This window comes from Phyllobates terribilis, unplaced genomic scaffold (genome assembly GCF_046119375.1).
Source record: "Phyllobates terribilis strain yellow unplaced genomic scaffold, ASM4611937v1 Scaffold_12__6_contigs__length_324123572, whole genome shotgun sequence".
NCBI classification, from domain to species: Eukaryota; Metazoa; Chordata; class Amphibia; order Anura; family Dendrobatidae; genus Phyllobates; species Phyllobates terribilis.
Genome location: NW_027362772.1, coordinates 290,955,497 through 290,981,285, shown reverse-complemented (window position 1 = coordinate 290,981,285; position 25,789 = coordinate 290,955,497). Strand labels below are relative to the sequence as shown.

The 25,789-nt window shown below is 45.1% G+C and overlaps 1 protein-coding gene across 1 annotated transcript in view; it reads left to right on the top strand.

The window, feature by feature from the left end:
- Positions 1–23,870, top strand: part of LOC141172712 (uncharacterized) — a 40,424-nt gene extending 16,554 nt beyond the window's left edge. The window contains exons 3-9 of the mRNA XM_073657170.1: positions 446–580; positions 3,051–3,187; positions 5,222–5,420; positions 7,234–7,362; positions 18,504–18,647; positions 20,203–20,336; positions 23,417–23,870. Coding sequence (XP_073513271.1) covers positions 446–580; positions 3,051–3,187; positions 5,222–5,420; positions 7,234–7,362; positions 18,504–18,647; positions 20,203–20,336; positions 23,417–23,653 — 1,115 coding nt within the window. The 3' untranslated portion in view covers positions 23,654–23,870. The remainder of the gene's footprint in view (positions 1–445; positions 581–3,050; positions 3,188–5,221; positions 5,421–7,233; positions 7,363–18,503; positions 18,648–20,202; positions 20,337–23,416) is intronic.
- Positions 23,871–25,789: the final 1,919 nt, after the last annotated feature.

The window sequence follows — 25,789 nt, the reverse complement described above, 5'->3', positions numbered from 1 at the left end:
CTGCGGATTTTCACTGCGGAACCTGGCAATTACAATGCATGGGGTGAACATATGCAAGAACTCTACATGTTACATTCAGTATCGGGATGTTGCCATGAACCCTAATGGGATTTTGCTCTAGGGAGTTTTCAAAAAGAGAACATATGCTTGGAAATACAAGGCCACGTTCTTCCAAAAATCTGATTTGTGTCTTTTCTGCAGTCTCAACTCTATTAAAATAACTGGGGCTGAGCTGCACTTCCACACTCCACCAGTGGACAGGTGTGGCGCTATTTTTAAAGGAAATGGTCAGCTGAATTCCATCCTGCGATAGGTTTTGGAATCGACTCCTAAATAGACGAGCAACGAGGAATTTGGCGTCTCTTTCCAGCGATCAGCTGCTCGTCTTATAGACGCCATTGTAGTTTACTCTTTCTATTCAATATTTTTTCTTATCTGATTTCAGATCCTTTTACTTGGGAAAAAGGATTCGTAAAGGTTGGGAAACTTCAAGTGACCATCCGAAATTTCCAGAAGGAGCTTCTCGTTGCTAACCCAGAAACGAATGACGCTACTTTTCAGACATCTGCAAATGCTGAAGGTAAATTACAGATGTCTGGTGCTTCAAAAAAAAAACTAGGAGAAAGTAAAATGAAATAATAATAATAATTTTTGTAATAAGTTTATAATTTATCAATTACGTATTAATAGAGATTTGAAACTTTAGTTATAGAAATATAGGTTTACTAAATAGTTATAGCAAGACGTCTTCCTTTTGGTCAGAGACAGTACCTTATCAGAACTCACCTGCTTTGAGCAGGGGGTTGGACCAGATGACCTAGGAGGTCCCCTCCAACTCTACCATTCTATGATTCTATGATTCTAAGATGTCCTCTTTGTGGTCAGAAACATCTGACATTCTGAGCTATGTGTAGAGACAGTAATCATGCTTAGAATATTATCTATAGTCTGCAGCAAGAATTAGTTTTAACTGACTCTATTATCTGATTGTCTGTATTTTGCATTGTCTATACAAGCTTGATCAAAATATATTCGCGTCAAACAGCCTGCTGAGAATCTCACTTGTCATCTCCCTGTTAACAAGTAAATAAACAGAGATTTACTTCCGGAATTCAGGTGTTGTCCTATCTCACTTGGTAAAATCTTAGAAGCATAGAATGATAGAATGTTAGAGTTGGAAGGGACCTCCAGGGTCCTCATGTCCAACCCCCTGCTCAATGCAGAATTCACTAAACCATCTCAGACAGATGTCTGTCCAGCCTCTGTTTGAAGACGTCCATTGAAGGAGAACTCACCACCTCTCATGGCCGCCTGTTCCACTCATTGATAACCCTCACTGTCAAAAACAAAGGTTTTCCTAATATCTAATCTGTATCTTCTCCCTTTCAGTTTCATTCCATTGCTTACAGGGCAGCACGGTGGCTCAGTGGTTAGCACTGCAGCCTTGGGGTCCTGGGTTCAAATCCCACCAAGGACAACATCTGCAAGGAGTTTGTATGCTCTCCCTGTGTTTGCGTGGGTTTCCTCCGGGTTCTCCGGTTTCCTCCCACACTCCAAAGACATACTGATAGGGAATGTAGATTGTGAGCCCCAATGGGGACGGTGCCCATAATTTCTGTAAAGCGCTGTGGAATTAATGGCGCTATATAAGTGAGTAAAAATAAATAAGTAAAAATAAAAAATTGCTTCTCGTGTTTCCATGTGCAAATGAGAATAAGGATGATCCCTCTACGGTGTGAAGGCCCTTCAGATATTTGTAGGCCGCTATTAAGTCTCCTCTCAGTCTTCTCTTTTGTTGCTAAACATTCCCAGTTCCTCTAACCGTTCCTCATAGGGTATTGTTTGTAAACCGGTCACCATCCTGGTAGCTTTTCTCCGAACTTGCTCCAGTTTTTCCATGTCTTTTTTAAAATATGGTGCACAGAACTGGACACAGTATTCCAGATGAGGTCTGACCAAGGAGGAGTAGAGGGGGATAATTACTTCACGTGATCTAGATTATGCTTCTCTTAATACATCCCAGAACTGTTTGCCTTTTTTGCTGCTGCATCACACAGTTGACTCATGTGCAGTCTGTGATCTATTAGTATACCCAAGTCTTTTTCACATGTACTGTTGCTTAGCTCTATTCCTCCCATTTTTTATATGCTTTTTTTCATTTTTCTTGCCCAGATGTAGGACTTTGCATTTCTCAGTTAAAAACCATTCTGTTAGTTGCTGCCCACTGCTCCAGTTTATTTAGGTCTTTTTGAATCCTCTCTCTCTTCTCTAGTATTAGCTATCCCTCCTAGCTTTATGTCATCAGCAAATATATTCAGTTCACCCTCAATTCCTTCATCTAAATCATTGATAAAGATGTTGAACAACACAGGGCCCATGACAGGTGAAACACAGGGCCCAGATAAAAGGTGAAATTCTCCTGTCAAAATCCATGCAAAGTGGAAATTAACTAAACTGTTATATTTTCTGCCCAGTTCTGAGATTTTTTCCCCTGTAACTTTGTCTCTTATTTATGTCCCAGTGTCAAAAAATGAAAAATAAAAATTCCTAAATTATATATTAAAAAAAATAAAGAATCCTAAATTAAAAAAACACAACGTATTTAACTTTTCTACACATTATCCCTAATATACCTAAAAATGGTTCTATTAAAAATACATCTTCTCCTGCTACAGAAGAGGCAAAAAAATATGTCTGATGAAATGGCACGATGAAAAAATAAAAGGATTAAACTAAGGTTTAAAAGTCCATTTTCAGTGTTTTTTTTATTTCTCAGTAGGCTTTTCTTGGATTTCTAGTCTGAATGTCACGTAACTTGCTGAGCAGATCTATCAACGTTAATTTTGCTGTTGAGCAATTTTCCTATTTCTGCACTGTATTCCTTTGCATAATTATCCACAAAGGCTGGAATGAAATATTTGTATCCTGATTTCATCTTCTATTTACTTATATGAGGAAATAATAATGACGACGACATCCATGTTATCCCCTTTCGGCTGCTGTTCATTATCTTGATCCTTTATACAAATTATTTATCTTTCTGTTTTTAGATGAAAATGCCAAATTTGAAATGTTCATATACAAAATACTTAATGGCCAAGGAAATGGACAACCAGTGGCCATCAGCTGCACAATAGACAACAATAATTACCTTCTGTCTGTAGAAAATAACTCCGTTATTCTAAAGGTAAGATCCAACGTCAGATACAATTGTAATCTACATTATATGGATAAAAGTATATGCCCCCTCCACCTCCCATCCTACATCCATAGACATTTGTATGGAGTCGCTCCTCTGCAGATATAACGGCTCCCGATCTTCTGGGAAGGATTTCTACTGAATTTTGAAGGCGTCTGTGGGAATTTTTACACCTTCATCCTGAAGAGCATTTGTGAGGTCCGGCACTGATGTTAGGAAGAGACCGGGCTCACAAACTCCAATCTAGTTCATCCCAAAGGTGTTAAGTGGGGTTCATCAGACCAGATAAAGAAGTGTGATCCGTCACTGCACAGAACACGTCTCCTCCAGTGATGGCAGCTTTACACCACTCCATCCGACGCTCCGCATTGTGCTTGGTGATGTACGGCTGCATGCAGCTGCTCAGCCATGAAGCTCCCGGCGGGGGCGCAGTGTTTGTGCTGATACCAGAGGAGGTCTGGACTCTGCAGTTATGAGGTCAGCAAAGCAGTGGTGCCTTTTCTGCCCTCTGCTCCTCACCACTCGGCCCCCCGCTCTGCAACGTTACGGGTCTCCACTTTGTGGCTGAGTTGCTGCGGTTCCTTCCACTTCTCAGTAATATCACAGGTGATGGGGGAAGATTTAGGGGGAAAAAAATGTCATGAACGGACTTGTTACACTGGCGGCAGATGGCATGGCTAGGGGCGGGATGTTGTGCACTGGGGGACGATGGGGCCTGATATTGTGCAGTGGGGGCGATGGGACTTGATGTTGTGCACCGGGGGATGATGGGGCCGGATGTTGTGAACCGGGGGCAATGGGTCCGGATGTGGTTTACTGGGGCCAGATGTTATGCACCCAGTGCGATGGGACCGGATGTTTTGCACTGGGGGCGATGGGGCCGGATGTTGTTCAGCGGGGACAGTTGGGTCTGATTTTGTGCACTGGGAATGATGGGGTCGGATGTTGTGCACCGGGGTCGATGGGGCCAGATGTTGTGCACCAGAAGTGCTGGGACTGGATGTTTTGCACTGGGGGCGATTGGGCCAGATGTTGTGCACTGGGGGAGATGGGGCCAAATGTTGTGCACCGGGGGTGATGGAGCCAGATGTTGTGCACCAGGGGCGATGGAGCCAGATGTTGTGCACCAGGGGCGATGGAGCCAGATGTTGTGCACACAGGGCGATCGGGCCGGATGTTTTACATAGGGGGCGATTGGGCTGGATGTTTTAGCACTGGGGGCGATGGGGCCAGATGTTGTGCAGCAGGGTCGATGGGGCCGGATGTTGTGCATGGGATGGGGGGGTGCGATGGGGCCGGATGTTGTGCACGAGAGGCACTGGGGCCAGATGTTGTGTGTGGCGGGCGCTGGGGCTGGACGTTATGCACCCAGGGTGATGGGACCAGATGTTTTGCACCGGGGGTGAAGTGGCAGGATGTTCTCCATAGGGGTCGATGCAGTTGGATGTTATGCATTGGGGCGGGGCCTTATTGATACCATGAGCACTGACCAAATCTTTATGATCAATCTTGACAATCCCTTAAACCTCCAAGCAGAAGGTTTTCCCATCCATATAAGTTAGCAATTCATGCAGGTCATCTCCAATCCCTAGCATTAAGAGGTTGTGATATATTCGGTGCAATTGCGTCAAATTTTTTAATTTTATCACATAAGGTCGACAATTCATGTCTTCCTATTATATAATGAAATATTATAACAGTTTCCAGCCCCTGGGGAAGTTAGAAAGAACCCCAAAGGTTTCACTTTTAGGTGGGGCTAGCATAAGCCATGGGAAATTGGTGGCAAGTATGAATAAGCCCTGCACCATGATGTCCTCCACATGGACAAGGCTGACTTTTATCTTCTAGAAGTAAAGTTCTTATTGAATGACATCAAGCAGAGATATTGAAAACCACGAGGTTGATACAAAAGTGTAGAATGTACATTATTTGCCAAAGACGCAATACCCCTATAAGTAGGAAAAAAAAGGACTCCGGCCAGCGTGTATCAATACCTAAATAATACCCAAATTTTAATTTTAGGAAAGTGAAGTGCCAGAATTAGTCCTCTTGGAGAACAGTGAATGCATCTTCTACTTAAGAGGTGACGTAATATCAAGCACAACTTTCGAGTCATCGGTGGAGCCCGGATTTTTCCTCGCGAGCAACGAAGACGACTCTAGGCTGATATTAAAGCCCCACTCCGAAGAGGAACCAGAAGACACGGCAAAACTGCGCTTAGGTAAAAAAAAAGCAAAAAACAATGACTGCAATTTACTCAATTGTCTTTTGCAAACGTTTATATGAAAGGAAATAGGAGCTCGGAATATGTAAGAACGGAAAACATACAACTATAAAGTGTCCGACCTGGAAGAGACGAGATAATGGAGCAGACAAAAGGCCAACTCATCCATCAGCGGCTCACATAGAAATGAATGGAGAGATCCTGTCCTTGGGATAGACGCTGTTCAAAAAGGGGGATCCTGTGTTATGTACTGTATATAGAGGAGTTATCAGTCATTGTACAGGAGGAGGAGGTGAGCTGTGACATCACCTATTGTGTATGGTGGATCCTGTGTTATCTACTGTATATAGAGATGTTATCAGTCATTGTACAGGAGGAGGTGAGCTGTGACATCACCTATTGTAAATGGTGGATCCTGTGTTATCTACTGTGTATAGGAGGAGGTGAGCTGTGACATCACCTATTGTGAATGGTGATCCCTGTGTTATCTACTGTATATAGAGGTGTTATCTGTCATTGTACAGAAGGAGGAGGTGAGCTGTGACATCACCTATTGTGAATGGTGGATCCTGTGTTATCTACTGTATATAGAGGTGTTATCAGTCATTGTACAGGAGGAGGAGGTGAGCTGTGACATCACCTATTGTGAATGGTGGATCCTGTGTTATCAGCTGTATATAGAGGTGTTATCATTCATTGTACAGGAGGAGGAGAAGGTGAGCTGTGACATCACCTATTGTGAATGGAGGATCCTGTGTTATCTCCTGTATATAGAGGTGTTATCAGTCATTGTACAGGAGGAGGAGGAGGTGAGCTGTGACATCACCTATTGTGAATGGTGGATCCTGTGTTATCTACTGTATATAGAGCTGTTATCAGTCATTGTACAGGAGGAGGAGGAGGTGAGCTGTGACATCTCCTATTGTGACTGGTGGATTCTGTGTTATCTCCTGTATATAGAGGTGTTATCAGTCATTGTACAGGAGAAGGAGGTGAGCTGTGACATCACCTATTGTGAATGGTGGATCCTGTGTTATCTGCTGTATATAGAGGTGTTATCAGTCATTGTACAGGAGAAGGAGGTGAGCTGTGACATCACCTATTGTGAATGGTGGATCCTGTGTTATCTAGTCTATATAGAGGTATTACCAGTCATTGTACAGCAGAAGGAGGAGGTGAGCTGTGACATCACCTATTGTGAATGGTGGTTCCTGTGTTATCTACTCTATATAGAGGTATTACCAGTCATTGTACAGGAGAAGGAGGAGGTGAGCTGTGACATCACCTATTGTGAATGGTGGTTCCTGTGTTATCTACTGTATATAGAGGTGTTATCAGTCATTGTACAGGAGGAGGAGGAGGTGAGCTGTGACATCTCCTATTGTGACTGGTGGATCCTGTGTTATCTACTGTATATAGAGGTATTATCAGTCATTGTACAGGAGGAGGAGGAGGTGAGCTGTGATATCACCTATTGTGAATGGTGGATCCTGTGTTATCAGTCATGCCTATTATGATAATGAAATGACTGCAGAAAAGTGATCTACAGAGGAGCTATTAGCCTGAGTTTTAATGGACAAAGTAAAAATTTCAGAATGTTTTAATACCGATATCAATTTGTAAAACAGTAAAAACAACAACACCAGTAATATTTCAAAAGTATTATAATAAAAATATAAAAAAAGGTCATTTTCTGATGACACTAATAATAATAATAATAATAATAATAGATATAGTAATAGTGGAGCATGTTGAGTTCTTGACATTAAATATTAAGTAATTCTTATCGGGTTTTCTTTGTCTATTACAGACTCTGTGAAGTACACAAAGACATCCACGTCACAAAAAATCCCCCATCATTTTTGGAACATCCGCATAGAGTCAGATAGCCAACTGGAAGAGTCTCCTGTGGAGTCTTTTGAGGAAAGTGGAGATGCAGGTAGGTTCTTTATATCTGCTTTGTATACAGTAATGTTCGCTCTTGGCACCCTCTTGTTTTTCTCTTGGGGCTGACTTTTTTCCTGTGCAGCCCGCGGGGACCCTGGGGTAGAGGTGGTCCTTGGCTGCTGTGCTCCCTTAGAGTCCCACATTCGCTGGTCCTGTCAGGGCTTCTATCCGGACCCCCGAAAAATGGGATTCAGGCGTATGCGCCGATGGGGCCGTGACTATAATGGTGAAGACGGAGTCACCATGTGCTTCGTCGTGCATCATTTTCAGCTATATGCTCCTATTTGAGGCGGATAGTTATATTGTGACTAGTGTTGAGCAACCCCCGTAGTGTTCGTCGAACACCTTCGAACACCGTTAAAACCAATGGCAGGCAAACAAAAACACATAGAAACACATAGAAACACATAGAAAACACCTTCAAAGGTGTCCAAAAGCTGACAAACTGCTCAGAAGACATAACTAACACATGGAAAAGTGACAAGTACATATAGTCATGCGAAAATAAAAGAGGTGGAGGAGTAAAAGGAGGGGGAGACACAGATATAGGCATGTCATGCCCTTCTAAAATCCAAAAAGTGAGAAGCCGACACGGCCAGTCCGCTCCTGCCCGTGCCACCTCCGTGTCGCCGGGTTTGTGCGGTGAACCCTGATGGCCAGCCCCCCTCTCCCAATACTGGTGCCTGTCCGCTGGTGGGTCGAGCGAGCCCCCCTGTGGTGGAGGCAGCTCTAAGCTTTTTAATTTAAATTGTCTCTCTAATTTGAATGAATACACTTTAAATCCATTTACAAGGATCTATTGGAGGGCAAGTCTCATGCCAGCAGCCGCGTAATTCCAGCTCCAGTAGCGTCCACTAAAGCTGCTGCGGTTAAAAAGCTTTTATAAGGATCGAGCTCGGCTGTCCACCGCAAGGCATCCTACTGCCAGTCCCAGCCCCTATGCCTTGGGGTGCCTCCTGATGCTCTTCACTGAGTATCCCATGGTCCCGAAGCATTTCCTTTGAAAAAATTAAGTGTCTAAACTACAGGTGGTGTAGCTTGCTTAACAGCCGGGATAATCCGCTGACTAGCAGACACTGCTACTAGGCACAAAGTATTTCCTGGGCTAGATGCAGTTAAAAATTTGTAATTAGATACTCTCGTTGGATGCTGAGAAAGCATTCCATAGAGTCTCTTGGCACGCCATATATGATTCTCTTAAAAAGCTTGGGGTAGGGGTCTAGGGGACCCTTTTATAGCCAAAATCACGGCCCTGTATCACAATACGTCACCTAGGCTGAAGATAAATGGAACTGTAGCACCCTGAGGGCTCGGTTGCTACAGAGGTATTGCACCTCACCCAGAGGTGTGATATCTCACTCTCAGGTAAGGATGGAGTGTGGATCAGGACCCGACACCTGCATGCATTACACCACATTGCCGTGGGGCAGGGCGACCAATATGCCTCTGAGATGGGCACGACAGTCCCTGTCCCTGGCTGGAGTGGGGGGAGGGAACACTGAGGAAGGGGAACCCTGTAGTGCAGGAGCAGGGAGGAAGCAGTTCCTGGGTGCATTGAGAAGGGAGTATAAAAGGTGGGCACCATCTTAGTTCAGTGCAGAGAAGTCTGAGCAGAAGTGGCAGGGAGCAGGGGCTCTGCATGAGCTCTGCTCCGGAGGCGGGCCTAGTAACAGAGGCCCAGGCCTGGAAGAGGGAGAAGGAAGGAAGAGGAGCGGAGAAGGCTCCAGGAACGAGGAATGAAGGGATCCCAGGGGTGCGGACGGGCGAGTCGCCACCGCACGCCCGAATCCACCTGCGTGGAGGGGTCAGGCCAAAGGGGGAGACCGGTCCCCGAAACTAGTGGAGGCAGGAAACGACCCTCAGCTAGAAACCGGAGGCTGTGACATTTTATGTGGCACAGCCCCTCGCTACACCCGCTAGGAAGGCACCACATAGGGTCAGGGAAACTGGCGCCAAGTTTACCAAGAGGAGGCCCGAGGCAGCCGGACAGAAGGGTTGGTAAGAAAGGCCAGACAAAGGACACACAAAGGGGGTCCTGTGAAGCGCTCCAAAGTTATCTGGGAGTTGTCTGAGCCCCTCACCTGGTGAGCACAGTACGACGTGGGCAGCCGTTACCTGCAGACGTGGTCTGGATAATAAGAACTGTGAGTAAAGCCCTGGACTGCATCACTGACTCCGTGTCGTTACTGCTGCTGCCCTGCACCATCACCCCCATCCTCCGCATACACTGCCCTGAGGCTATACTCCTCCCGATGGGAGTTATGCTACGCTCTGCTGCACCCACAACACCAGCCTCAGCGGTCTGCCCTGCAGCGGCGGTTCACTCTGACCGCAATCCACGGGTGGCGTAGTCGGACATTTAAACATCAAAACCACATAAATAGTTCCGCTACTGGTTTGACCACCCTGAGCCACGGAACCGGGTCGCCGCCACGAAGACTACGACCACCAGCATCCACCAAAAAGGGTCTGGCTCCGGGTGTCCCAAGGCCCAGGGGGTGCATCAGAACATTTTCATCACCTTTCACAATCACCAATGGGACAAGGCAGGGATGTCCTCTGTCCCCTCTCTTATACATCCTAGTGACGGAGCACCTGCTCTCATCAATTCGCCATAACCCCAATATTAGGTGGATTGAGGTGGGAGGCACCGAGTACAAGTGCTCTCTATTTGCTGATGATGTCCTAGTATATATCACTCAATCACATATATCCATCCATGCTGTTATGGCTGAAATAGATCACTTTGTTACATAGTCAAATTTTAAAATCAATGCAGCGAAGTCTGAGGCCCTTGATGTCTTCCTCCCCAAATCCATATAGGATTCCATCCAGTCCAACTTTCCCTTTGCCTGGCCCTCACAGGGTATCAAATACTTAGGAATTCCTATTCATAGAGACCTCTCCCATCTATGTTATCTTAATTTTGGGCCCTTTATTGAACAACTCCATACAGACCACGGTTGGCAAGTTAGAACTGTAAGATTCACTACGTGAACCACTGGTGTTTTGTGGAAAAGCACATGTACACTGCGTTCCAAATTATTATGCAAAAAGTGTTTAGGAGTGATAAGGGAAGAATTTGTTTGTTTGTCAGTTAAACTCATTGATGGTGATGTGTGTCAGGGCTCTTTATATCACTGTAAGCAATTGCAGACACCTGTGCTAATTAGTTTGGCAGGTGTGTCCAATGAAAGGCAAGACTACTTAAGAAGGTTGTCTCACATTATTAAGCAGCCTACATTTTCTGCCAAAATGGGAAAGAAAAAGGATGTGTCGGCTGCTGAGAAGCAACAAATTGTGGAGTGTTTAGGTCAAGGCATGACTACAATCAACATTGTGCGATGATCAGGATGAAGTGTCTTGGCAATGAAGAAGTATGTAGCTGATTCACAGTACACACGTGTGCGTGCTGATAAGGGCAAATTGAGGACTCTTTCCTACAGGCAATTACGTCAGGTTGAAAGAGCAGCGGCAAAAAAGCCTTGTCATAGCAGCAGACAAGTTTTTGAAGCTGCTTGTGCCTCCAACGTCCCCCGAACAACAAGATGCAGGGTCCTTCAGAGGTTTGCAGCTGTGCATACGCCATCCTGTCGACCTCCTCTATCCACTTCACACAAGCAGAAACGGCTCCAGTGGGCCAAACATTACATGAAGACTGATTTCAAAACTGTTTTGTTCACGGATGAGTGCCGTGCAGCGCTCGATGGTCCAGATGGATGGAGTGGAGGATGGCTGGTTGATGGACACCCCACGCAAACACGGCTACAGCGCCAACAAGGAGGAGGTGGAGTAATGTTTTGGGCTGGAATCATGGGGAGAGAGATTGTCGGCCCCTTTAGGATCCCTGAAGGCGCTAAAGATGAACTCCATAATGTATGTGGATTTTCTCAAACAGCACTTCCTGCCATGGTTCAAGAAGAAGAACCGTGTATTTCACAGCAAGATCATTTTTCTGCATGATAATGCACCATCTCATGCTTCACATAAAACATCTGCATCTCTGGCTGATATGGGCATAAAAGGGGACAAACTTATGGTGTGACCCCCATGCTCCCCTGACCTGTACCCCATTCAGAACCTTTGGAGCATCATTAAAAGGAGTGTCTATGATGGCGGGAGGCAGTTCACATCTAAGCAACAGCTCTGGGAGGGTATTCTGTCCTCATGCAAAACAATTGAAGCAGAAACCATCCAAAACCTGACAAATTCAATGGACGAGAGAGTTCAGAAGCTCCTTTCGAACAAGGGGTCCTATGTGAAAATGTAACATCACCTAGAATAAAGTTTTGAGTTGAAAACTGTTTGATTTCAGTTTCTAACAACCTGCTAATGCTTATCATTTCAAAAATGACCATTTTTTTTGGTCTTTATTAAAATGAAAAGGTTGATCGAAAAGTTTGGGGGATCTAAGAGTGTGGCAACCCAGTAGTCATGATTACTTCGAATTCTGACAATATGAGGGTCATGCTGCAGGTAGTGCAGCAAGAAGGCACTTATGTGTCTTGCGCATCTCGGAGCCCCAAAATTATTTTCCGGGCTAGATGCAGCTAAAAATTATTATTAATTTTAAATCTGGTGAAGCTTTAGTATAGATGGCCTAATAGGATCAGTGCTGCACACTGCTACAAAGCCCAAATTATTTTCCAGTCAAGATACAGATAAACATGATTAGTAATTTTAAATCTGGTGGAGCTTATTATAGATGGCCTAATAGAATCAGTGCTGCACACTGCTACAAAGCCCAAATTATTTTCCAGCCAAGATACAGATAAACATGATTAGTAATTTGAAAGCTTAAAACGGTTGGTAGGGTGATTTTAACCAATCATCAAGCTTTTACTCTCCCCAGGATGACACAGGGGTAGAAAAGTCCTTTCGGATCCATGATTTGTTCATCTTTATGAACGTGAGTCTGTCTACATTATCAGTGGAGAGCCGCGTGCGCTTATCTGTCAGCACACCACCAGCAGCGCTGAACACACGTTCAGACAGAACGCTGGCTGCGGGGCATGACAAGATCTCCAAGGCGTAAGTGGCTAGCTCCGGCCATTTATCCAGATTGGAAGCCCAAAAAGAGCAAGGGTCCAGTGACACAGTCGTGGCTTCAGTGTTTACTTGGAGATACTCCTGTACCATCGTCTCTAGGCGTTGACTATGTGTCAGACTTCTTGTCTCCTGTGGCCTTGCAAAGGATGGGCTAAAAAAGTGGTGAAATGATTCCGCAAAATTGATGTTACCAGCAGATACTGTGGTTCTGTTACGGTTTGAGTGCTGAACACTTGACGGTCCCACGGTTGGCAAGTTGGAACTGTGAGATTCACTACGTGCACCACTGGTATTTTGTGGAAAAGCACATGTAAGATTCTGCAACAGTCTCTGCTGATACTCCTGCATGCGTGCATCCCTTTCTATGGCAGGAATAATTTCTGCAAATTTACTTTTGTACCGGGGATCTAACAGTGTGGCAACCCAGTAGTCAGGATTATTTCTAATTCTCACAATTCGAGGGTCATGTTGCAGGTAGTGCAGCAAGAAGGCACTCATGTGTGTTGCGCATCCAGGAGCACCAAGTCCCTGTTGTGTTGGTGGCGAGGTAATAATCATGCTTCCTTCCTCTGTCCTCTCCCCCCAACCTCGCACAACAGAAATGTGATCAAGGTCTCCCTCATCTGATGAGTCTTCCATCAGTTCGTCCTCCACTTCTTCCTGGGCTCCTGCACCTTCCTCACTAGTTTGGCTGCTACCATGCGCCCTGGTAAAACCATCTCCCCCACCCTCACATGCCTGCCGCCTTGGTGCTGCCGACCGTCTGGACCTTGCAGATGTTAGCCCTTCCGCATACAACTCCTCCTCCTCTACTTCCTCCACCTCCTCTTGTGCCACCACCTGACTCCGAATTCTGTTTAACATGTGCTCCAGCATGTAAATCACCGGAATAGTCATGCTGATAATGGCATCGTCAGCACTAAACATCTTCGTCGCCATTTCAAAACTGTGCAGAAGGGTGCATAGGTCCCTGATCTGAGACCACTCCTCCAGCGTGATTTGCCCCACCTCTGAATCTCGTTGGCCCAGGCTATACGTCAGAACGTATTGCACCAGGGCTTGTCGGTGCTGCCACAGTCGCTGCAACATGTGCAGAGTTGAATTCCACCGGGTAGGCACATCGCATTTTAGCCGGTGAAGTGGCAGGCCCAACGACTTCTGTAGAGATGTAAGTCGCTGAGCTGCGGGATGCGAACGGCGGAAGTGAGCACACAGCGACCGTGCCCTCTGCAGAAGGCCATCTAGTCTGGGATAGTGGGCTAAAAATTGCTGGACAACCAGGTTCAACACGTGAGCCATACAAGGCACGTGTGTGACTTTGCCCCGGCGAAGGGCCGCACCCAGGTTTGCAGCATTGTCTCACACGGCCTTCCCTGGTTTCAGGTCCAGTGGAGACAACCATTCATGAAATTGGTTCTCCAGAGCTGACCACAACTCCTCAGCTGTGTGACTCACATTTCCCAGACATTTCAATGTAAAAACCGCCTGATGACGTTGAGCCCTACTGCCAGCATAGTAAGGAGGTGTGCAGGATCCCTTCTGCGCAGTTAGAAAGCTTGTGGCATGACCAGACAGGCTTTGGGTGCAGGTGGAAGACCGAGAGGAGGTTGAGGAGGCAGAAGTAGTGGAGGAACTTTGACATAAAGAGGATTGACGCACAACTCGTGGGGACGGCAAGACTTGGACAGCAGCCCCTTGTCCTGCTGTCACCATAGTTACCCAGTGCCCAGTCAGCGACATGTAACGCCCCTGTCCATGCCTACTCGTCCAAGTGTCTGTGGTGAAATGCACCCTGTCACACACAGAGTTTCTCAAAGAAGCGGTGATGTTGTGTGCGACATGCTGGTGGAGCGCAGGCACACCTTTCTTTGAGAAGTAGTGCCGACTGGGCATCTGGTACTGGGGCACTGCGACGGACATAAGGTCTCGAAAATCCTCTGTGTCCACAAGGCGGAAAGGCAGCATTTCTGTAGCCAAGAGCTTGCAGATGGTGAAATTCAACCTCTTAGCTTTCTCATGGCTAGGAGGAAATGGTCTTTTACTTGTCCACATCTGAGGGACCGAGGGCTGGCTATTGTGCTTAGACGGGGTTGATAAGGGTGTCCCCGGCAAACTGCCGGTCTGTGAGGAAGATGCAGGCGGACATGTTAGGTTGCCTTGATCCAAAGGTGGTGCTATCGATGTCGGACAGCGCTCAACACCAGCTGGTGTTACCACCTCCAAAGAAAATGATGACCTGCCAATCACGCTGGCTGTTGCGGGTAAAGAGGTGGCAGGTCTGCGCCCCAAAACAGGTGTGACTGCTGTCCCCCCAGTCACAGAGGATGAAGAGGCTGCGGATGCACAAGATATGGCAGACGGTGGTTGGCCCGGCCGGCTAGGCCGCATTGTAGCACACTGAGCTTCCCACTGCAACTTATGCTTCATGTCCATGTGCCGGTTCATGCATGAAGTACTCAAACTATGTATTTTTTGGCCTCTACTTAGCTTTTGCTGACAAATGTTACAGATAACACGAGTTGGGTCATCTTTATCGATCTGAAAAAATGCCCAGGCTATGCAAGGCTTAGCACCCATGCGACCTGAAGAGCCACCACGACTTGTGGTGAGAGGCAGAGTTGTGTTTGAGGATGCAGTTGTTGACGTGCTTCCAGTACTACGTCTCTGTCCAGGAAGGCGCAACCTGACCTCGTCGTCACTAGCATCTTCCTCCACCTCCTCTGCTGACCTCATCTCTTGGCTGACTGTGGGTTGACAGTAAGTGGGATCTCCAACCTCATCATCATCACCCTGTGCGTTATCACACCCGTCGTCCTCAGAGCCAACCTGTTCCTGCCCTGACAAAAAACTAAAGTTGTCGCTCCAATCAGGTATTTGAGTCTTATCATCGTCTTCCTCATTGTCTCCACCAACAGGAGTTACAGTTTGGGAATGAGGGTCTACATTATGGTCAGAACCTTCTGCGTCTGGTCCTGGATCCGACTCATAAAGATTCTGGGCATCAGTGCAGATCATTTCCTCGTCTGGATTCACAGAAGCGCTGGAGTCGACCTCTGATTCCCAGGCTATAGTATGAGTAAACAGCTCTGCAGACTCAACCATCTGTTCTACCTCATACTCAGACGGGCAGCTGGAGATTTGGGAGCTGTGAGGAAGCAAGTGCGATTGGGGTGACACCTTTGAGGACTGGAGTATTTGTGATGTTGAAGTTGATGTGGAGGAGAGCCCACTTAAAGGAGCACTTGATATCCGTTGAAGCATCTGCTGTTTTTGTGCCTCATCTGGAATTTGTAGCGATTGGCGTGGCCGTAAGAAAGGGATCTTATCACATTGTCCGCTAAAAGAAGTAGACATTTTAGTTTGGCTGGAAGATGGTCTTTCTTCTGCAGATGTTACTGTTGCTTTAACACCTACCCCACGGACACAACCTTTTTTCCCCTTCCCAACACGCCTATTCCCCTTTCCACCAGCAGCAGGCCTTTTTCCACTCATTTTGGTGGTTAACTAATTCACAACTCTGGAGTTGTTTGCACAAAAAAACAATGGATGGGAACCGAGCAGAGCTGAGTGGCCAAACTGTGGTATTAGGCCAAAACTATTGGCTGGGTTAGATGCAGAAAAAAATTATATTCAATTTGCAACCTGATGGAGGTCTGTATAGATGGATTAATAGAACAAGTCCCACACACAGCTAGAAGCCCAATATTTTTTCAGAGGTAGATGCAGAAAAAAATATATTCAGTTTGCAACCTGATGGAAGTCTGTATAGATGGATTAATAGAACAAGTCCCACACACAGCTAGAAGCCCAATATTTTTTCAGAGGTAGATGCAGAAAAAAATATATTCAGTTTGCAACCTGATGGAGGTCTGTATAGATGGATTAATAGAACAAGTCCCACACACAGCTAGAAGCCCAATATTTTTTCAGAGGTAGATGCAGAAAAAAATATATTCAGTTTGCAACCTGATGGAGGTCAGTATAGATGGACTAATACAACAAGTCCCACACACAGCTAGAAGCCCAATATTTTTTCAGAGGTAGATGCAGAAAAAAATATATTCAGTTTGCAACCTGATGGAGGTCAGTATAGATAGACTAATACAACAAGTCCCACACACAGCTAGAAGCCCAATATTTTTTCAGAGGTAGATGCAGAAAAAAATATATTCAGTTTGCAACCTGATGGAGGTCTGTATAGATGGATTAATAGAACAAGTCCCACACACAGCTAGAAGCCCAATATTTTTTCAGAGGTAGATGCAGAAAAAAATATATTCAGTTTGCAACCTGATGGAGGTCAGTATAGATGGATTAATAGAACAAGTCCCACACACTGCTAGAAGCCCAATATTTTTTCAGAGCTAGATGCAGAAAAAAATTATATTCAATTTGCAACCTGATGGAGGTCAGTATAGATGGACTAATAGAATGATGCTATGCCCAAAAGATTTTACTTCACTAGGTGCAGTAAAAAAATTGGTATTCTATACACAGGTGGTATATCTTGCAACAGAGATAGGCTACTCCACTGACTAACACACTCTGCAATAGGCCAAAAAGGATTAGCTTTGCTAGATTCAGCCAAATGCTGTGAAAAAAACTTGCACAGCACTGGCACAGACCTGCCTGGCAAAAACTGATAGGAACTGATGTAACCTAGTCCTGAAAAGGACTCCAATTACAATTAGTCTTTACTCCCACAATCTATCTATTTAAGAGCACAGATCTGCCTGATAAAAGTCGTAGGAAATGCTGTAACCTAGTCCTTAAAAGGACTGCAATCACAACTATTCCCTACTCCCAAGCTATCTGTAGATTTGTGCGAAAATTGGCTTGAAATTAACAAGGTATAGCGCACACAGCAACAGCGGTGCCATCTAACACGCAGCTGCAGCAGTGAGAAAATGGTGGCGACGGGGAAAATGACTTGGTCTTATAGGGCAAGGACATGTGACATACACTGCCAATGACACATGCCCTTGCTTGTGTGAAAAAAAGCACTTCGCTCCGTGTGTGCGCTGCTGATAGGCTGACAGATTGCACCTCCCCACTGCAAATGCGGGAAAGAGAAAAAAAAATGGAGATCTTCATTGTTCCTGCAGAGATCCATCCCCTGCCCCTCCCCCCACCCCGCTGTACACTCAAACTGCGTATTAACATTAATTTTCATCATTACTGAGAAAAAATCCAGTTATGATTTTGGTGCACGAACAGTTATCGAACATAACCTCGAACAGCCGAATTTTTCTCAAATTGTTCGTGTTCGCCGAACGGCTCGAACACCGCCCAAAACAGCTCGAATTTGAGATTGGCGAACAGTTCGAGTAGAACAACGCTCATCTCTAATTGTGACTCCGTCTGCACCAATATAGTCAATGACCCCGTCAATGCATACCATTTTGCTCAAGGTGCAGATATAAGCCTCGAAGGGGTCACCGAGCTTGGGATTGGACCGAACTGACCTTCACTGCAGAGTTATTCATCCTCTCTTGGTAACAGTCTTAGTACTTATTAGAGCTTCTCTGGCTGTTGTGACCTGCAGTCCCTCTGGCTGTTGTGACCTGCAGTCCCTCTGGCTGTTGTGACCTGCAGGCCCTCTGGCTGTTGTGACCTGCAGTTCCTCTGGCTGTTGTGACCTGCAGTCTCTCTGGCTGTTATGACCTGCTGCATGTGATGCACAGCCAGAGACCAAGTTTTTGCAGTGTTCTTGAGAAATCTTAGCCCATTCCTTGTGGGCAGTGGCCTTCAGGTCATTAATATTCTGCTGCAACTTTCATCTTCAAATCACACCAAATATTTTATATGGTGTTCAAGTCCGGCAATTGTGACAGCCGCTCCAGGACTTCTTCTGAAAGCAAGACTTGGTGACATTGAGGGATGCTTGGGATCATTGCCCTGTGGGAAGGTCTGATGGTGCCCACGCTTTAGCTCCCTTAGTGCAGGTGCATTGGTGTCAGGGCACTCCATGGTAGACATTGTAAGTAGGAGCAGCCCCTATACATGGTGGCGCCCTCTGCTGGTATATTATCACACATTTATTTTTCTAGACTGCTCCAATTTTTTCTTTTGTTACAATTACAGATCTTTTTGCTATACTCAACGTGTTCAGGCCGAGTATATCTACCCAGATCATCCCTTATCATATCCAGAATCACATGAAGGACTTCCTTGTTGCCGACCCAGAAAAAAAGATGGTTACTTTCGAGTCAAATGGACAAAAAAAAGGTATTCTTCTGATTTACCCATTGATTAGATTGAGAACTCTTGGAAACATTACACGGGTTGTCCAGGACTCACAATACAGTAGATCATCAAAATCAGATTGCTGGGGAGGGGGGGCCGAGAACACTCAGCACCTGCGGGGGTCACATGCAAACAGTAAAGGCACCCAGAGCTCAACAGCGCCGCACACCGTGTAGTATCCATTCTCGGTACTGCAGCTTATCTCCTATTAGGCCACGTTGAGTATTTGATCAGTATTTTACATCAGTACTTAGAAGCCAAAACCAGGAGTGGAACAATTACAGGAAAAGTATCATAGAAACACGTCAACACTTCTGTATTTATTACCCACTCCTGGTTTTGGCTTACAAATACTGATCTAAAATACTAAACGTGTGAACGTGGCTTAATAGGAGATGAGCTGCTGTACGCTGTCTCGGCTTTGAACACTGCATACATCTGACCCCAAGAGCTGCTGAACAGCTGATTGTGCTGGTGACAACTATTGGAACCCCATTGATCTGATGTAAGTAGTGAACAATCCCTTTAGGAATTTCATGCAGTGTCTTCTCTTGCAGAAAATCCACTGATTTTTACATTGCTAGCATATTGAGGTTTACAGCACAAATGCAAAGAAGGAGAACTTAATTTCTCCATCTTCTTCATTGTCTCTGTGCATATACATTATCGGATGCACTCACAGCATGCTGCCATTTTTTTCTCATGCTGAATCGGCACGAGAAAAAAATGGCAGATCTGCACTGCCCCATAGAATAACAAGGGGCCGTGTGCTATCCGATAAAATATTTTCTACGCTCGTGTGAGCGAGACTTAAAGTCCTGTGTGCACTGGACCTTAAACTATTAGCACCTTCCAACAAAGCCACCATATTTTCTCATGCAGTAGATTTAACATGATTTTTTCCCCACAATGAATATGCAGAAAAATTCTATATAAATATTTTACTGTATTATTTAGCTGTGAATTTGCATTGCAATGGGGAGAAATCCGCCATGAATTCCCTCCAAAGAATTGGCGCGCTGCAAATTTTATGATCCACACCGAATGTCAACTTCTGCACAGAAATTTTCCACATTGTCCCGTAAAGTCGGTTCCTTTATTTTTCTGCAGATTTTTTTTACTCTCCCACTGACGCCACAGGAAAGGGCTGCATGTAAACCATGGAACGGAGGTGATCCCACTCCCGCAGCAGGGACACCACCCATATGCTGTGATTTGCATTGTTGCGTCACATGCAAATTTTTATGCAGATTTCAGCTTAATTAAAACCTGGGGGAACTCTGTATGGCACTGGTAATGGGCGTAATCTCTGGGTAGTACTGTACTGTATATATGGCAGGCATAGGGGCACTGTGATGTGTAAGAGAAGTACCCACATACTGTATAAGGAAGAGATCTGTCAATCCAGCTGAACTGGGCGGAGAGAAGTTGGTAAGGACTGCCCCCTTCACTCTTCATCTGCAGAGAGCTATCCTGCCCCTGTATCACCTGACAGGTGCACTTTAAGAAAGATAAATATATTTATTTTTTTATATAGATGAACAATCAACGTTTTATGTGAACATGTACAGAGAGAGCAGCAGCAGTGACGGATTACCAGTGATCCTCAGTTGCAAGGTCCAGAATCACAATTACCTGGTGTGTGCAGCCAGCAAGTCCGTTATCCTTAAGGTAAGATCCGGGCCGCCGACCCTCCGTTTTGGCGCTTATCTCTGATCTGCGTGATCCACTCTGTAGACTGGGGAGCTGTTCACACAGTTGCTGTGAAGATGCAGCAGATTTTCTGGCCAGATTTTGTAAAATCTCATGCTCACACAGCAGAGGTTATCCACGGTGTGAATTCCCCCGAGCTGAGGATTTGAAATCCGCCAGTATAAATTCATGCTGTGGTCTCCCAGATTTGTGCGGATTCATTTATTTTCGCAGTGAAATCTGCAGCAGGAGGGAATGCCTTGTGTGCACGGACCCCAAAAAGGGGAAAATTGGCGATAAGTCTTAGATCAGTGCGAGTCCTGCCAGTAGCCAAAATGGGTCCAAACTGGTGGGATCCACAATCATCTAAAACGTTTCGCCTATATAGTGGACTGGTGATCTTATGTGTAAACTGGTGGGATCCACCACTAGTAGGATCCACAATCATCTAAAACGTTTCGCCTATACAGTGGACCGGTGATCATATGTGTAAATTGGTGGGATCCACCATTAGTAGGATCCACAACCATCTAAAACTTTTCGCCTATACAGTGGACTGGTGATCATATGTGTAAACTGGTGGAATCCACCACTGGTAGGATCCACAATCATCTAAAATGTTTCGCCTATACAGTGGACCGGTGATCATATGTGTAAACTGGTAGGATCCACCACTAGTAGGATCCACAACCATCTAAAACATTTTGCCTATAGAGTGGACTGGTGATCATATGTGTAAACTGGTGGGATCCACCACTGGTAGGATCCACAATCATCTAAAACTTTTCACCTATACAGTGGACTGGTGATCATATGTGTAAACTGGTGGGATCCACCACTGGTAGGATCCACAATGATCTAAAATGTTTCACCTATACAGTGGACTGGTGATCATATGTGTAAACTGGTAGGATCCACAATGATCTAAAATGTTTCGCCTATACAGTGGACCGGTGATCATATGTGTAAACTGGAAGACCCCTTTAAAGACCAACTTAAGATATGGAGTATTCATTGGGGTTGATTAGAGGTGTCGATTTTCCCAAAAGCACTTTGGCGATGAAGAATGGATCTAACGGACTCAAGAGATCTGACAAGTGCTCCTTACACGCGCACCTAAACATTCCCACAAGGCTTTAACCCATTATCTACCAATGTCCTTTTTTTGGGACGCCTAATTTTTTGCTTCTAGCAACTAAGATTTTCTAATTAGGTCCAAAAAAACAAAAAATGAAAATTGCTAATTTGGCAAGTAATGGGTTAAGGAGGACCCGTCAGTGAGCGCATTCTCTGGTATCTGACACTTATCTCTCTTCCCCTGAACCATCTTCTAAATTGATTTATGACCACATCAAAGTAAAACTTATTAAGGTTCAGGAGAAGAGAGATAAGAGTTACACATCCTACGGTCAGGAACAGGAAGATGGTGGTCGAGGGCCAATGACTGGAGGAACGGTATCATCACCTCACAGAAACTGACCGTGTACCGGAGTCTACAGAGAGACTACAGACTGGCCCCATATCTGGAGAAACTCCCGGACCCCAGAGACCGCCAGATCCTGAGCCACTATAGACTCGGTGCCCACAATCTGACCATAGAGTCCGGCCGGCATAGACAGCTACAAGCCCAGGGAGGACAGACTGTGCCCACACTGCGACCTGGAGGCCCTGGAGGATGAGACTCATCTCCTGCTACACTGCACCAAATACTCAGCAGTGAGACACACTCACTTCAGAAAACTCTCCCATCTCTTCCCGGATTTCAGCTACATGAAAGAGGAGAAACGCGGGGGAAGACGAAAGCACAGTGGAGATAGTCTATGCTATGGCATGCACTCATATACTGCACTAATATGAGAAAGATGACATTGTATGGACTTCTGTAGCCCCCACCCTGGATATGTCCTCTTATCCCTCATCCATTAAGGCACTTTCCCCCCAATTTCCTATTTTGCACTTGCTTTGGCAATACTAATTGTTATTCAGTCCAGTCGATGACTCACTGATGGATTTACTGTTAACTCCTTCTGTAGCCCGCTATGTACTGGGTACATAAAGGCTGTAGTAGACAAACTGTCCAAAAATGTTAATTCAGTCTTATTGCAAAAATAAATGTATTTAATTAAAGAAAAACACATCTAAAGATGCCATGTACTAGAACTCCTTCATCACCCTGAGGTTAGGAGTCCAGTGGGTAGGTCCTAGTTTGTGATTGACAGCCTTGCGTGTATGAGTATTCACATAGAAAATACTGTAAATCATCAAACGAGACCGCCCACTGGACTACTAAACACAGAATGAGCGGAGACTTTGATCAATAAATTACAATTTATCCTACATTATAGCAACCTTCTTCGTTCCTCCTGCACCAGTATTCTCACGGTGATGGCAGCATGCGCTGTTCAATATGTTAGACTCTTTGTTGTGCTCCTGACCGAGTGAGGGGCTGGCTGGCGGTCTGCTCAACTCAACAGTTCAGCCAGCTCCCTTCTACTAGGCATAGGCATTGGTTATTGAAATAAGCAGTCAGCCGGTCCCTTCACTTGTTCTGGTCATCTGCCTAAATTCTGGACTGGAGTGGTGGCTCCTGATCGAGTGAGGGGCTAGTTGGTGGACTGCTCAACTCAATAGTTCAGTCAGGCCCCTTCTACTGCACATATGCATTGGTCATTGAAATGACCAGTCGGCCGGTCCCTTAACTCATTCTGGTGATCTGCCAAAATGCTGGACTGGAGTGGTGGCTTTGATCGAGTGAGTGACTGGCTGGCAGACTGCTCAACTCAACAGTTCAGCCAGCCCCCTTCTACTGCTAATATGCATTGGTCATTGAAATGAGCATTCAGCCAGTCCCTTCACTCATTCTGTTCATCTGCCGAAATGCTGGACTGGAGTGGTTGGAGTGGTGGCTCCTGATCGAGTGAGGGACTGGCTAGCGGAGTAGCGAGGTGCTGCAAGTAATAAGAATATATTAATAGCGATGTCGCTTATTACTTACCGTACATCTAGGTGAGGACAGACCACGACTGATTCATTAATGCACTTTATTTTTGTTTACACAGATGAATGAATTGCCAGACTTAATCGAAGGAAGCAGCGAATTAATCTTCTATATGAAAGAATTTTCTCCCGGACATCCTACCGCCCGCCTCGAGCCATCGTCAGATCGGAAACTTTCCCTTGCATGCAACTTATCTGAAAAAAAGTTGATGCTTAAGCAGCACAATAACAACGGGGAAGTCGATGAAACCATGGAATTTACACTAGAAGACAAGACGAAACACACGCCACAAGCCTGAAATATGGAGCAACTACTCCCATCATCCATAATACGGATCTAGCTAAGAGTTATTTTTTTATTATTATTTCATGTATTATTTTGTAGTGCAGTGATAATGATCACCACTCTCTCCCCGCCGATGCCTTTACCTAACACCCCATTTGTGTTTTCTGGGGAAATATTTGTATTTCACATTTAAAACATTTTAAAAAATAAAAAAAACTATGGCAGGAGAATTTTTTTTTTCTTAACGTTGTGCACTTCCTCTTTTATTCCTCTTCAAATAAATTGACATATAGGTGTTACCATTCCTCTTGTCAAATATGGAGAATGTTGCTGATTGTCTGCACCTGCCCAGTTCTCTGCTGATTGGCTGCAGCGGTGACGTCACAGCGAGAGCGCTGCAACCAAACAGAGGCCAGAGCAGCAGGGGAGACACAATTATTTAATTCTACCTAGAGCATTTCTTTTTTTTTTTTAAGTACAATTTTATATCGTGCAGAGAACGTAGGTTTATTGCCAGGGCGCATATTACATCATCTGCAAAAATCCCCTTAGTCATAAAAGTGTTGGAAACCAAAAAAATAAGAAATTTCTCTGGCTAGTAGTTTGGTACAGTCCGTGGTAATAATAAGAGGTAGTGCGGAGGAAAAATCCGGGGCCCAGGTCCAATATTCGGAGAAAATAAACTATGCCTGTCTATATACTGTGCATAAAATGCTATATATGCATACTATACAATATATAATTCTGTACATACATACTTTACATTTATACATATCACACACCATTCTACATAATACAGGTGCTTCTCACAAAATTAGAATATCATCAAAAAGTTAATTTATTTCAGTTCTTCAATACAAAAAGTGAAACTCCTATATTATATAGAGTCATTACACACAGAGTGATCTATTTCACGTGTTTATTTCTGTTAATGTTGATGATTACGGCTTACAGCCAATGAAAACACAAAAGTCATTATCTCAGTAAATTAGAATAAGTAACAAAAAAACACCTGCAAAGGCTTCCAAAAAAGGCTTCTAAAAAGGTCCCTTAGTCTGTTTCAGTAGGCTCCACAATCATGGGGAAGACTGCTGACTTGAGAGATGTCCAGAAGGCAGTCATTGACAAGGAGGGTAAGCCACAAAAGGTCATTGGTAAAGAAGCTGGCTGTTCACAGAGCGCTGTATCCAAGCATATTAATGGAAAGTTGAGTGGAAGGAAAAAGTGTGGTAGAAAAAGGTGCACAAGCAACCGGGATAACCGCAGCCTTGAAAGGATTGTTAAGAAAAGGCCATTGAAACATTTGGGGGAGATTGACAAGGAGTGGACTGCTGCTGGAGTCATTGCTCAAGAACCACCACACACAGATGTATCCAGGACATGGGGTACAAGTGTCGCATTTCTTGTGTCAAGCCAATCATGACCAATAGACAACGCCAGAAGCGTCTTACCTGGGCCAAGGAGAAAAAGACCTGGACTGTTCTCAGTGTTCCAAGGTGTTGTTTTTAGATGAAAGTAAATTTTGCATTTCATTTGGAAATCAATGTCCTAGATAGTGTTGAGCCACCCCCGTAGTGTTCGAGTTCGGTTCGGTTCGTCGAACACCCGTGTGTTCGCCGAACTGTTCGTCGAACACCTTCGAACACCGTTAAAACCAATGGCAGGCAAACAAAAACACATAGAAACACATAGAAAACACCTTCAAAGGTGTCCAAAAGCTGACAAACTGCTCAGAAGACACAACTAACACATGGAAAAGTGACAAGTACATATAGTCATGCGAAAAGAAAAGAGGTGGAGGAGTAAAAGGAGGGGGAGACACAGATATAGGCATGTCATGCCCTTCTAAAATCCAAAAAGTGAGAAGCCGACACGTTCAGTCCGCTCCTGCCCGTGCCACCTCCGTGTCGCCGGGTTTGTGCCAGAGCCGCGGTGAAACCCCCCTCTCCCAATACTGGTGCCTGTCCGCTGGTGGGTCGAGCGAGCCCCCCTGTGGTGGAGGCAGCTCTAAGCTTTTTAATTTAAATTGTCTCTCTAATTTGAATGAATACACTTTAAATCCATTTACAAGGATCTATTGGAGGGCAAGTCTCATGCCAGCAGCCGCGTAATTCCAGCTCCAGTAGCGTCCACTAAAGCTGATGCAGTT